General features: G+C 43.3%; 1 protein-coding gene across 3 annotated transcripts in view; it reads right to left on the bottom strand.

The window, feature by feature from the left end:
* The window catches only part of Tmod1 (tropomodulin 1), a 79,586-nt gene that overhangs the window by 1,642 nt on the left and 63,662 nt on the right, over positions 1-14,282 (bottom strand). For all 3 annotated transcript variants that reach the window (XM_020158594.2, XM_074051404.1, XM_074051405.1), the window contains one exon: positions 6,230-6,374. In XM_020158594.2, the coding sequence (XP_020014183.1) occupies positions 6,230-6,374 (145 nt within the window). The remainder of the gene's footprint in view (positions 1-6,229; positions 6,375-14,282) is intronic.

Below are 14,282 nucleotides of genomic sequence, written 5' to 3' on the forward strand. Positions count from 1 at the left end.
AAAAACGTCAGAAGTCTGTGTTGCTTTTACAGGACAGTTACATGTGTGTTCTATAACAGCCTCCTAGTTTGTCTATAGTTAGTGATGAGGGCCTGTGTAAGGTTGATGCATCCCTTCTAAATGGCTGACCTCAGCCCTCTTTACCCACCCTACTGTTTTTCCTTTGCCTACCAAAGCCCCACAGTTGAAGACTTCCACCCTGGTTCAGACAACAGTTAATGTCTAGATCTACTTAGAAGACTGGGTGCTTGCCCTGGTGAAAACGCTCCTACCGTCTTTTTCTGGGAGTTCTGGCCCCTTCCTTCCTACGTGAACAACAGTTTCCATTGTGAAGGTCACCTGCGATATTTGTGCCCCTTACGCTGAACAATGACATTTTCTCAGGAGCAAGGCAATGTATGCTCAGACACTTAACATGACAAAATTAAATGCCGTAAAAAGGAGGTTACAGGCTGGAGACGTTAGCTTAGAGAACAGGCTGCTGGGGATGAAGGGGCTCCTTTGTTGTAGCAAGGGAGAACACACTGACGTGAAGTGTTGGAAGATGAAGACCAAGCAGCAAACCGGATCAGCCACAAGAGAAAGGTCAAGAAAGTCTGTGGAGTCCGTAGGTTTTTGCCAACACTTGTAGGTGGTATAAGTCCCTGCTAGTACAGCACACAGAGGTAGCTTTTGCCAAAGAAGGAAAAGTGGGCAATACTTAGATGTCTTCCAGTTGCAAACCTGAGGTGTTAAGACGTGACCACCAGCAGTTTTTGCTTGGTCCGTGGTCTTCTGTTTATGCTTCCTGTGTAGCTGAGATGATAGGTACATGCCACCAAGTCCAGATACTGGTTGAGATGGAGTCTTGCTAACTTTTTGCTTGAGCTGGCCCCTCTGCCTCCCAAGTAACTTGGGATTATAGCCATGAACCACCATGCTCAGCCTTGGCTGTAATGCCTTCTGCGGGAAACCCTAAGGGAACAGCTGCACTCAGTTCCCTGAGGTAACCCAGAGGCTTATTTTTATCTCCTGGTGTCCCTGCAGGAAATTTCCATGGTGCCCGCTTCCCACCTGCTTTCACTGGCAAAGTCCTAAACTTGCTGCTAAAGTCCTCGGGCTCCAGCTTCTCCACTATCCGCCCAGCTCCCTTCCTGTGTACATCCCACATCCTGCTTGCTCATGCTGTTCCCTCTGCTTGGAATGCCCTTCCCTTCCTTCCTAGGGAACTGTTTTTCCTTCTGGATCTAACTCTCCGTACCCATTCCTCCAACCCCTTCAGACCTTCCTGTCTCTGCCCTGCTATAGGCTGGGCCCCACCACCTTGCCTTTGAATCCTCATACCCATTCCTAGCACTTCCTGTAGCTCCTGCAGGATCACCTCCTAACCGTCCTTGTCGGCCCATCTCTTCCTTTAGCTTTGGCTGGCTAAAGTCCCGCCCAACCAGAAGGCTTTGCTCTCCTGGCTTCTGGCCTTGTACATCATCGCACTCTATTTGGACAGGGCTTGCAGGCATTTTTGAATTTTTAGGCATGCCTTTGAGTCTTCCCCTAAAGGGCTGTAAAAATTCTTCAGTTCAAGAACTCACCTTTCTGCCACTTCTGTACCACCTAGCACAGTCCTGAGCCCACCAAGGTCACTCAGGAAATGCTCTAACAACTGGTGTGACTTGGCTAGGCCAAGGTCCTCCCCCTATCCCAGGCTTTAGTCTCTTGAGAAGTGAATTAGAGGCTGAGCTTAAGTCCTTTTGGTGCTACCATTCTAAACTCCTACAGTGGCCTCCAAAAGACCTTGGGATGGGAGTCAGGTGAGTTTTGGGATGTCAGATGCTCAGGACTAGGAGAGTCCTCAAAGGCCATGTTTTCTAGACCCTAGATGATTCTGGTATCTCCTGGAAGCACCCCTGTCCTCTAGTCATCTGGAATCTTTCATCAGGGAAGAGAGAGGCTGGGTTAATCCAAAAATAGGTACCAAGGGGGCACATAAGATTAATCTATAGCTGAGGGAAAATGTGAGGGCCTTGCATATCAGAATAAAACTTGAGGCTTATGTAAGTGGTAGTTACATAAGTGATTGCTGGCTTCTCCAAAGATTTGATTTATCTGTCACCTCTGGACTATGGCAATAATAATTATGATTTTTAGTTATTTGTGTTTGCTCTTATTTTTGTTTCAAATAAGGGTAGCTCAGATAAATGAAGATACCAGGTGTATTTTTTAAATGAGCTTTTCTAGACCTGAGGCTCTAGAGAAGTTGGCCTGTGGAGTGAGCACTGAATGAATAGCCCGAGTGTCATATGCTTCAGAGCAGGAACCTGTACTTTGGACACCCGCACTTGGACAAATGTCCGTAGACTGGAGTAACTTGGTCTGAAATGTGTGTGAGTGTGACGTGTGTTAGGTTTGAATACAAACCATAGATCCATGTGCTGAGTACTTGATTCTCAGCTGGTGGCACTATTTTGGGAGGTTCTGGAAACTTTAGGAGATGGGACTTAGCTGGAGGAAGCAGGCCACTGGAGATGGGTCTTTGGCCCCTTCCTGTCTCACCCTCTGCTTCCTGTCCACTGTGATGCTCTGCCATGCTACTGCTGTCATGATGGTCTGCCTCACCACAGACACAGAATCAGCAGAGCTAAGGGCTGTGGACTAGAATCTGAAACTATGGGCTAAATTAAAATTTTCCTTTAGGAAAATTTAGGTAGCTTTTGTCAGGAATTGCATCTCAGCAATGAAAAAACCTGACTAAGAAAATTAGTACTAGAGAAGTGGGGTTGTTGCTATGAAACCAGACCATGTGGTTTTTAAGCCTTTGGAACTGGTTATCAGGAGGAAATTGGAAAAGTTTAGAGGTACAGAGTAGAGAAGCTCTAGAATGCTACAAGCATTCTAGATTCTGGTGGGAGCTTAGCAAACCAGAACACCTACAGGAATGTAGACAGTGAAGGTAAGCCTTATGAGGCTTCAGATGGAAAGTAGAACTCTTACCAGGAACTGGACTAGAAGCCACTTGTGTTATATTCTGCAAGGAATGTATATTTTGTCCTTGTCCTGAGACTGAATGAGGCTCACTTTAAAGGTGATGGCTAAGTAACCACATAGTGCAGCATTCAGATTGTGGCGTGGTTATTATTAGCTGCTTGTATCCAGGTTTACAGTGAGAATGAGGAGCAAAACGCAGAGCAGAAAGATGTGAAAGACATACGGTTCAGTCAGAAAAGATTGTTTAAAGTTGTTAAGAGATTAGCACCGTTAAAAAAAAAAAGTCATTTGCACTGGGACGATAGGAAAGATATCTATAGGACATCTCAGGAATTGACCAGACTCCACTCATCAAAGATCAGGGATGTTAAGGTGTTTTGGGGTTTCGTGATATGGAGATGGAACCGAGGACCCTGAGCACGTGAAACAAGTACCCTACCACTTGAGCCACACTCTCACCCCAAGGGTGTAAAAGTTTTAATGATTTTGAAAGACTGCTTTGGGAAAAGAGCACCAAGGCACCCTGCATGCCCAGGACCACATAGGGAAATATTTTCCTGGGTTCAGCTATTTAGGAACTCAGAGGCCACTGCAACTGTGGTCCAAGTGGGTTGGGATACTGCTCAAGCTAGCAGCAGACCTTTATGTCACCCACATGATGTTGATTTTGTAGGCATGCAGAAGATAATAGGTATGGGGTCATGGAGTTTCCATCCAGATTTCAAGGGAAGGTCTGGGAGACTAGCCAATGTGTGGCAATGAAGGCAGCCCCTAAAAAGGCAATGAGTAAAGCTGTGAGGGTGAAGCCTAAGCTGCAATGAAGACCCCAGGATGTTGGAGATACCAGGTACGTGGAATGTTTGCTGAGGAAAGCTGCAGGCAACAAGTGGAGGCAGCTCAGGAGAGGCCATGTGGACTGCAAATGGCAAGAGCATTGGGATGGGGCTATTCATCCCAATGAATACCAAGACCCCTGGATGCTGGACACAGAATTACAGGATTTCATGTTTGCCTTGCTGGGTTTTGGTCTTGCTTTGGCCCAATCGTTCCATTCTATTCTATTCCTCCCTTTTGGGATGGGAATGTTTACTCTGTGCCATTGTATCTTGGGAATATTTAATTTTCTTTTTGATTTTTTTTTTTGGTGGTACTGTTGTTAGAACTCAGGGCTTCACGCTTGCTCGGCAGGTACTATACCATTTAGCCATGCCTCTGGCCCTTTATTCACTGGTTAGTTTTGAGATAAGATCTCACTTTTTACCCAGGTCAACCTGGACCAGAATCTTCCTATTTTATGTTTCTCACTCTAGCTGGTATGACAGGCAGGTGCCACAATGCCCAGTTCTTTTTTGTTTTTTTCATCAAGATAGGGTCTCACAGACTTTTTTGCCTGGACTGGACTGAAACTCAGATCCTCCTGATCTCAATTTCCCATGTATCTGGGATGAAAGGTGAACACTATTGCACCCAGCTATTGGTTGAGATGGGGTCTCATGAACTTTTTGCCTGGGGTGGCCTCAAACTACTGATATCAGCCTCCCAAATAGCTAGGATTACAACTACTGGTGCCCAGCTTTTTTCTTCTATTTTATGGAAGCTCATAGCTAAGAGATTGCCTTGAATCTCAGTCGAGATTATGGACTTAGACTTTTGAACACTATCAGAACTTTTAAGAGTATGGGGACTCTTCGAGATGGCCTGAATGCATTTTCCATTATGAGACGGGCATGAACTTTTACAGGTCAGGGAAGGAATGTTATGGTTGGAATATGAATGCCCTATAGGCTCATGTGTTGAATGCTTGGCCTCTAGCTGGTAGCACTATTTTGGGAGGTTCTGGAAACTTTAGGAGGTGAGATCTAGCTGGAAGACATAGGTCACTAGGGGGTGGGTGATTGTCCTTGGCCCCTTCCTGTCTCACTCTCTGCTTCTTGGCCATGATGACTGAGCTGCTCTGTTCGGCCATGTTCTTTCTCCCTTCCATAATGGACTGACACCTCTGAAACCATGAGCCCAAATAAATCCTTGCTCCCTTATGTTATTTCTATCAGGTACTTTGTCAAAGCAATGAAAACACAGCCACTCCAGCATGTGAGCTCTGTGGTTGTCTCCACATAAGAGTCTGTAAGTACCTGCCTTGTGTGCCCACACCTGCAAACCCATCTCCTTTCTTCCGTGCACCAACCTAGCCTCAGATAGCCAACAGGAAGCAACATACATGAGCTGGGAGTAATTGTGCTTTAGGCTCTTTGCATTTTATTAAGGGCTTGAACTAGAAAGAGCAATGTGCAGAGCAGGTGTGAATTTCATAACAAAGATGCTTCCCTTTAAGACATACTTATTTCATAATTGATTCAGAAAGAAGCTTTAAAGAAAAAAAACAACTCACGATGCTTCCTTCTCTTCTGTAATAAAAATAATGTAACTTGATTTGTTTTGTTCCTGCCATGGTTTTAGAAAACTCAGGGATACATGTAATGTTCAATAAAGTAAACAACACAGACCTACTGCTTGTCTTGTATTTTTTCCCTCTAACTTTGTCAGTCCTATTCCCTTCATTATATATCATTTCAAGTTCTCTTTGGCATCCAGCAGGAATACACGTAATAAATAGCTGCACTCAGGGCTTGTGAACAATTAGCATCTGGAAAGGAGTGACTCCAGCTTTTCATTCCAGTGACTTGTGTATCTATGTGATATGTGCTCATCCTCAAGTAACATTTTCTTTATTTCCCATTTTAAAAAATCCAATGTTGCCTTTCACTGAGATTAAAGGACTGTAACCTGATGTTGCTTTACTAAGAAGTTGCATTTCCAACTTTTCCTTAAAAACAATGTGAACTCTCCTGGGATAGGACTTTTGGCAGTGTTATGGGATGGTAGCTTTGGACTTTGGGGTGAAAGCCAGATGGTATGGTCTGCAGAGGACTCTGGGAGCCCAGAGAAGGGTGTGCAGAAGAGGAAAAGACTTAGGGTGAGCCTGCGCCTCACGAGTTTTATTTCTTCCATCTAACATGCTGATGTGTGCTGTGTGCCCAGCCTGTGCTGAGCTGTGCTGAGGGAAGGAGAGATCTCAGCCCTACCTCCTGGGAGCTCACAGTATAGGGAAGGAATCAAGACATAAACAGAAAACAGGAAGATGTGATCTATGTGAAACCCAAGAAGACACACCCAAGAGAGGGTGTGAGTGAGATTTTTCCTGACATACACAGCACAGTGGAGGGAGGGACAGTCAGGTGGGCAGGGCAGAAAGCGGATTTCCACTCACCAAGGTCGTTGTTGTTCATCATGGCATTGGACGCCCGAAGCCGGGGCCCCTGCTGGGTAAAGTGGTAGCCAAATTTAAGAAGTGTTGCATTTTTCTCCAACATGCTCACGATCTCCATTTCTACTTTGTTGCCCAGGGGCTGGCTCTTTGGTTAAAAAAAAAAAAACACAAAAAAAAACCCCAATCACTATTCATTCCACATGTGCAGTGCCTAAACCACCTCTCTAGGCAGAAGCCTTGAGTAGTGGGTGGGGATGATAGCCCTCTTCAAGAGCAAGGGAATAGGAGTGCAGAGCAGTCATAGGGTTGCATGGACAAAAGCAAAGAGCTGGATGCAAACCCAATTCTGCAGGACACCAGGACTGGCTCTTTCCAGGGCTCCACAGCAGCCCCTCTCTGAGCAGGTGTCCAGGTAACAGCTCCTTGGAAGGATGTTTCAGTAGGGAGCACCTGCAAATCATCTAGTTCCAAGGAGGGTTTTAGAACTCTGCCCAGTCTGTACCCCTATAAATTAGGATCTCTGGTGGTGGGACTCTGATGACTGTGTTAAAACTCCCTAGGTAATTCCAATATTAGCCAAGTCAGATAGCCAGTAGTTTAGACTACACTCTTCAATTTATGAATGAAGAATGTGAGTCTCAGAGAAGAAATAGGATTTGCCTGAGATCACACAGTAAGTTGAGAATGCTAGAGTTAGCTTTCTAAAGCCCATTCTGATGGTATTAGTTCCCTGCCTCCAAATCTACAGTGATCATCTACCAAAGTCTGAAAACAATCAACTCCTCCAAACTGTGTAACGATACACAGTCTCAGGAAGGATGTGATGAGGATGTTCCTCACAGGCTTGTTTATAATAGCAGGAGGAAAGGGAAACATTGATCAAGAGGCAATTGCTCTAGTAAATGATAGTCCAATCTTCCAGAAGAATGTGGGCAGCTATGAAATGGTGCAAATTTTAGGTCACATGTGTGGAAGGATGGTGATGAAATGACACTGAATGGAGAAAAAAAAACCCCGTTCAAAAAACATCTTTCATGTAGTTATCTAATGTAGATATAATATCTACATTATATATATATATATATATATATATATATATATATATATATATATATATAAAATATTTACTATACATGTCACAGGAAGAGCTTTGAAGTATATTCACAGTTGAATTTAGGAGAGGTTGTTGTCTTCTTTATATTATATTTGAATTTTCCATGTTACCATGTATAATAAAGTAATAAAAATAAGCATAAACTGAAAGCTTTCCCCTTAATATTAGGAACAAGACAGGATGTTTGCTTTCACCAACATTGCTCTGGAGGTCATAGCCAAGACAAGCAAGAAAAAGAAAGAGAAGCCATCTAGACTGGAAAGGAAGAAGTCTTTGCAGATCATATGACATTGTATCTAGAAAACCTAGATATAACGCAAACACACACACACAAATTAGTGCTAACAAGTTCAGCAAGACTGTAGGATGTCAGAGTGATACAAAAATCAGTTGTGTTTCTTTTTTCTTTTTCTTGTCTTTTTTTTGTAGTACTGAGGATAGAACTCAGGGCCTCACTCTTGCTAAGCAAGCACAAGTCATGCCTCCAGCCCTTTTGTTTTTGAGATAGGGTCTTATTAACTTTGTCTGGGATGGCCTTGAATTCATGATTCTCCTGCCTTTGCCTCTTCAGAATCTGGGATTATAGGCATGTACCACAGTGCCAGGCTCAGTTGTATTTCTATATGTTAGCAACAAGCAATCTAAAAATGATTAATTCCATTTATAATGTCAAAATAATAAAATGCTTAGGAATGAATTTAACAAAGTAAAGACTAATATATTAAAAACAACAACACTGAATAACATTAAAAAAAACTACAGGAAAAAGAGTAAAACCATCCCGTATTCATGGGTCAGAAGAGTTGATAATGGTTAATGTGCCAACGCCACCAAACTGCCCTATAGAATCAGTGCAATTCTTAGCAAAGTTCCAACCTCGTTTTTGGTAGAAATGGACAACCTGATCCTAAAACTTACTGGAAAATGCAACAAAGTCAGCAGACTCAACACTGCCTGATTTCAAAATTACCACAAAGCTACAGTAATTAAGACTTTGTGGTTCTGGCATAAGACAGACACATAGACAAATGGAATAGGATTGAGTCCAAAAATAAATACATACATTTATGAAGATTGTTTTTTAAAAAGGGCACCAAGACAATTCAATGAGAGGAAGAATGATCTTTTTGGAAAGAGACAACTGGTTACCCACATGCAAAAGAATGAGTTTAGACCCTTCACTCCACCAACATAAAACAACTCAAAATGGGTCAAATATCTAAACATAATTAAAACTATAAATCTCTAAAAGAAAACATAGGTGTACGTTTTCATGACTTTGCAGTGCTATTTTAGATATGACATCTAAAGAACAACCAACAAAAAAAATAAATTGAACCTCATTAAAATTTTGAACTCTTGTGCTTTAAAAGAATCCATTCAAGAAGCTGAAAAGGCAGCTGAAGGCATGGCTCAGGTAGTAGAGTGCCTGTTTAGCAAGCACGAGGCTCTGAATTCAAACCCCAGTACTGCCCCCCCAAATTTAAATGCAGCAGGGTTTCTTAAAAAGATAAAAATTGAATTAAAATTGTTTGACCCAACAATTTTACTCCTATACAGAAAAGAAATGGAAATATATGTCCACATAAAAACTTGCACATGAATGTTCCTAACAGTATTATTCATAACAGCCCAAAGTACAAACAACCCATCAACTGATGTAGACTGACATAAGGATAAACAACTGATGTAGACTGATGTAAGGATAAACAAAATGTGGTAGTCATACAGTGGAGTAATATTCAGCCATAATGCAGTGCTGCCATACACTAGAACATAAGCAAACCTTGCAAACATGCCTAGTAAAATAAGCTAGATGCAAAGACCACAAATGATACGATTCCATTTATATGCAATGTCCAGAATAGGTCAATCCACAGAGATAGAAAGGAAGTTGAGGTGTCAGGGGCTGAGGAGGGGACAGTGGAGAGAGAGCTAATAGGTATGGAGCTGCTTCTTTGAGTGATGAAATGTTTTGAAATTAGATAATGGTGATACTTGCACAACTTTGCAAATGCACTAAAAACCATTCAGTCATACCCTTTAAAAGGATACGCTGTGTGGTACATGCGTAAGACATCAAAATTTTAAAATCCAACAGTAAAAGAAAATCCAACTAGGAAATGGGAAGGTACAAAGAGACATTTCCATGAAAAGGACACACAGGTGGCAAACAATGACATGAGGAGACATTCAACATCATTAACTATTATGGAAACACAAGTCAAAATCCCAATGAGACATTACTGCATACCTATCAGAATTGTTAAAATAAAAAACACTGGCAATTCCAAATATTGTGAGAATGCAGAGAATTTGGTTCACTCATTGCTGATGGGTATGGAAAATGACAGTCACTATGAACAACAGTTGGACAATTACCCTATGACACAGCAATGGGACTCGGGGTATTTATCTCAGAGAAATAAACATGATTGTTTACATAAAATCTGTACACAAATGTTTATAGCAGCTCTACTTATAATAGACAGCCTTGGAAACAACCCAGATGTCCTTCAGTGGGTGAGTTGTTAAAACAAACCGGTACGTCCACGCCATAGAATAGTACTCAGCAGCTAAAAGGAATAAACTATTGGTACATGAAACCACCTATGTGAAATAAAACTCCAGAGAATTACACTGAGTGAAAAAAAACAATCCAAAATGGTACATAGTGTATGTTTTCATTTATATAACATTCTTGAAATGACAACATTGAAATGGAAAATAGGTTTGCAGCTGTCTGGGGTTTAGAGGTAGGAAGAGCAGACAAGTGAGTCTGGCTTTAAAGGGGCAATACGAAGCATCCTTGTGGTGATAGAATTGCTCTGTACCTTGATTGCATCTGGGCTGTTGTTGGGGTTGTGATGCAAACCAGAGTTCCCACTGAGGGAAACTGGGTAAAGAGTACACGGACGTCTCTGTATTAGTTCTTAACAACTGCATGCTAATCCACAAGTGGCTCAAAATTAAAAAGCAATTCAAAAAAAACCAGACACAGAACGCAAACAGCAACACAACCACCTCTGACAGCTCCCACTCCCCATAACTTCTGCTTTTCATGAGACCTTCCTATGTTCAGGGCTGGCCTCAGGTCTGACTCACTTGATCTTAGTTCAGTACCTCAATAACCCAGCAGGAACCCCCAGGCCTGTCTACCCCAGGTGATCAGCACACGGTGCCTGGTGTAGTCAGAGGTCTACGCCTAAAAGCTCATGGGCTTTACTGTTTCCACATGGCATGTTCTTCCCTCCCCTGTCCCCTGTGGATATAAACTCGCTATAAATTCTCTCCCTCTAGGCTGTTCCTGATCCTGACCCAGAAATGTTACTTTCCATTGTAAACCCAAGGCACACTGGACATCCCTCTGTATACCCACCATAATCCGTCTGCCTCATTTGGCTCATCTGCCTCCATATATCCATCTCTCCAGCCAGACCTGCGTGACCCAGTACAGCAGCTACCAGCCATGTGGCTCTTTAAACCAGAATGATTAAAATCAAGTCCAAAACTCAGCTCCTCAGTTGCACCAGCCATACTGCAAAGTGCTCAGTGGCCACTAGCTGGCAGCCTCTGTACTGGTCAGTACAGAGCATTTCCATCATCTCAGTGCTGTTCATCGTGAGTTCTGGAGAGTACATGCTATCCAGTGTCCCTTGTTCAAGCTGATTGGTCTGAATCAACCAAGGAACATGTTGGAACATCAAAGGGCTAGAGGACACAACAGCCAGGCATCAAATGGACACGTGTGAACCGTGGTGAAGACCCTTGACAGAGAACTCCCAGGTATTCCAAGTCCACCAGAGCTCAACTGCATTCAGATAGGCTGGGAAAGCCAACCATGGCAGGCAGAGGGACACTGGCGAAGTCCCATCAGCCCATCTGGCAAGGCTCCTGAAAATGCTGGAAAGACCTCCGGTCCATCCTTGGAGGACTCAACACAGCCCTCAGCCCTGGCAGATGGTGCAGTGACCATCCGAGCACCCCCAGAAGGAACTAGTAGCTCCCCTCCATCCCATGACAGAAAGTCTGCCTGCTTCTTGAAGTTACTTGCTGCGAAAGTGCTGCTGGAACTGAGGTGGGCTGGTCTTGAAAGCACCAGCCTGTCCTGAAGGAAGAGGTAGCCATCACTGTGAAGGCTGCATTGAAGCTGGCACTTGTGCCGCTTGGCCCAGTGCACAAAGTCCCTTGACATGATCTGCCTCCGTTCTACATGCCTATGTCCCCAGGAGACGAGCAAGGCAAGCAGGAAGCAGCTTCTCCATTTTAGAGAGTAAACTGAGTCATATAGAGATGGAAGCTAGACTCTCAGTTTCTTAATGCCAGAGCCAAGGTTTGGCCTTGTCTTGGGGCTGGAAGGCCTGCAGAGGATCCTCTAGGCCTCAGCTTCTCAAATTAGTATCCCTGGGATACACGCAGATGTGTATCAGTGTGTGTGAAGAGGGTACAGGATTCCACTAAATAATCATGGCCAATCTTTCCAGAATGCTAATATTGGACCAAAACCATTTTCTCTCTCTCTCTTTCTCTCTTTTTTTTTGGTAGTGCTGGGGTTTGAACCCAGGGCCTTGCACAAGTTAAGCATGCACTCTACCACTGAGCTACATCCCCAGCTTCATAATTATTATTTTTGCATTAAGGAATAAAATAGAAAATATGTATATATCTTAGCATTCAAGGAGCTACTTCCTTGCTTCCTTCTCAGGCTCCAGGGACTCAGAGACTCTCATCTACAGATAAGAGAAGAGGTAGCGGCTACAGACCCAGGACTGACAGTCAGATCACTTTTTATTTAGTGATCATTGTGTGCTGAGTAATGTCATAAGCACTTCACAAAAGTTACTTCATTTTCTCCTTACTACCAACCTATGGAATGTGTACTATTATCATATTTTTTCATTTTACAGGGACGGAAATAAAAGGCAGAAACATTAAGAATTTGTCCCAGGCAGGTGTGATGGTGTACACCTGTAATCTCAGCTACTTAGGAGACAGAGGTAGGAGGATAACAGTTCGAGGCTGGCCTGGACAAATTAGGGAGACCCTCTCTGAAAAACAAACTTTTACAAGCAAAAAAAAAAAAAAAAAAAGACTGAGGGCATGGCTCAAGTGGTAGAGGGCTTGTCTAGCAATCTTGAGACCCTAAATTCGATCCCCAGTACCACCAAAAAGAAAAAGAATTTTCACAGAACTGGACGATTGCAGAAGGATATGAACACAGGTAGTTTGCTGCAGAGCCTCTACTAGTTGCTATGTCAGACTCTGAGAAAGCCCAGAAGGCAGAGGAGGAGTGACAGAGAAACCACAGGCAGACTCTGCATGCAGCACTGTGATCTCACCATTGGAGGTGTCCAGACACTGAAGGAACTGCCAGTAAGGGAACTGCCTGTCCCTGTAGCTTTGTAAATAGAAGCGATCTCTTTTAAAGGTCTCTCCAGATGTAGTCATGAATGGGGAAGGCTTGGGCTTCATGACCTCCAAGGCCTCTGGGGCTTGCATCCTGTGATAGCCTAGGAATAGCTTGCTTGCATGACTTAAAAAAAAAAAAAATCAAGAGGGCAACCTTGGCAGCGGGTGAAAGGCAGTAAGAAGCCCCCTAGGGAGAGACTGAGGGCTGGGCTGTCAGGCCTGGTAATGGCAGAGTCTGGGATGCAGGCCAGGAAGAGGATGGTCAGGGAAGAATTCTACCTTCCTTCAGATTTGCAGGAGAATTAAATGAATCACTTGCGTGAATAAATGTAATCTCGCTATTAAAAATTAAAGTGACTGTACAGCAAATGGAGTTAAAATGTAAGAGTGCCTTCACACCTTCTCCTCTGAGTCTCACTTCCTTTCCATTGAGGTGCCCACCATGGCCAATGGGGTATGTTTCTGTGCATAAAATGTACGGCAGAAATAGACAGGGGTGAGTTTTGTTTTGTTGTACTTTTTTTCCTTTAAATGTATTTATATTATACTTATTGTTTTCAAAAAGTGTCTGTTCCATGCAATATTTCATGGCGATCTTTCCAAGTTGGTACATGGAGAGCTTTTAACTGCTTCCTGGAATGCCTTGATGCAGATGGCTTTTAGGTTGCTCCGTGTCTCCTGTTACAACCAGTGCAGGGGAAAGAGGGGAAGGAGTGAGCAGTCTGCAGTTTGGTTATGGGGAAAAGGAGTCGCTGGGTTGAAAGAGAGACATAGTTTGAATTAAAATTGTGACTACTCTGCCAAAAGCATGTAAAAGTATTCATGCTCTTCAGCAATGTGACAGCTGGCATCCTTACACTTGCCATGACTGAGAGTTGTCAATCTGGTGAGAATACAATCAGTGCCTCACGGGTTATGAGCTGTGACATGGAGTTGGTGGCTCTGAGACTCCATTCTGGCCATGGACATCGAACTCACTTTGTACACTTGATGGGCCAATTCTGGCCATTTCTTAGGGATCCAAATTATATGGACAACTGGAAATACTTGAAAACATTCAAATATTTGAAAAATATTTGTCCAACGCTAGAGTCCTGAACCCTTGTTGGCATTAAACTTCTTCCATCTCTGAGCTGCTGGATTGCTTTGCTCTGCTTACACGCTTCAAGGAGGGAGTGCACCTCTCAGTGAGGCACCTGCTCCGTTCTTGTGTAGCTCTACTGTTAGAAAGGTCTTTCTGGACAAACTGCTGCGACACAGAATAACATAGATGATTCTTACTAAAGTGATTTAAAAATATATCCGCAAGATTCTTTGATACTCTCCCTTCCAAATGTGGAGGCTAATTCCTGTCCCTTGGAGAGTGGGTTGAATCTAGCAACTCTTATTTTAAACTGGGGTTTGAACTCAAGGTCTGGAGCTTGCTAGACAAGTGCTATACCACTTGAGCCACTCCTCAATCCCCTAACAACTCACTTCTAACAAACAATGTGGCAGAAGCACCTTCATGTAACTTCCAAGGTTGGGTCA

The sequence above is a fragment of the Castor canadensis genome, chromosome 13 (assembly GCF_047511655.1).
Source record: "Castor canadensis chromosome 13, mCasCan1.hap1v2, whole genome shotgun sequence".
NCBI classification, from domain to species: domain Eukaryota; kingdom Metazoa; phylum Chordata; class Mammalia; order Rodentia; family Castoridae; genus Castor; species Castor canadensis.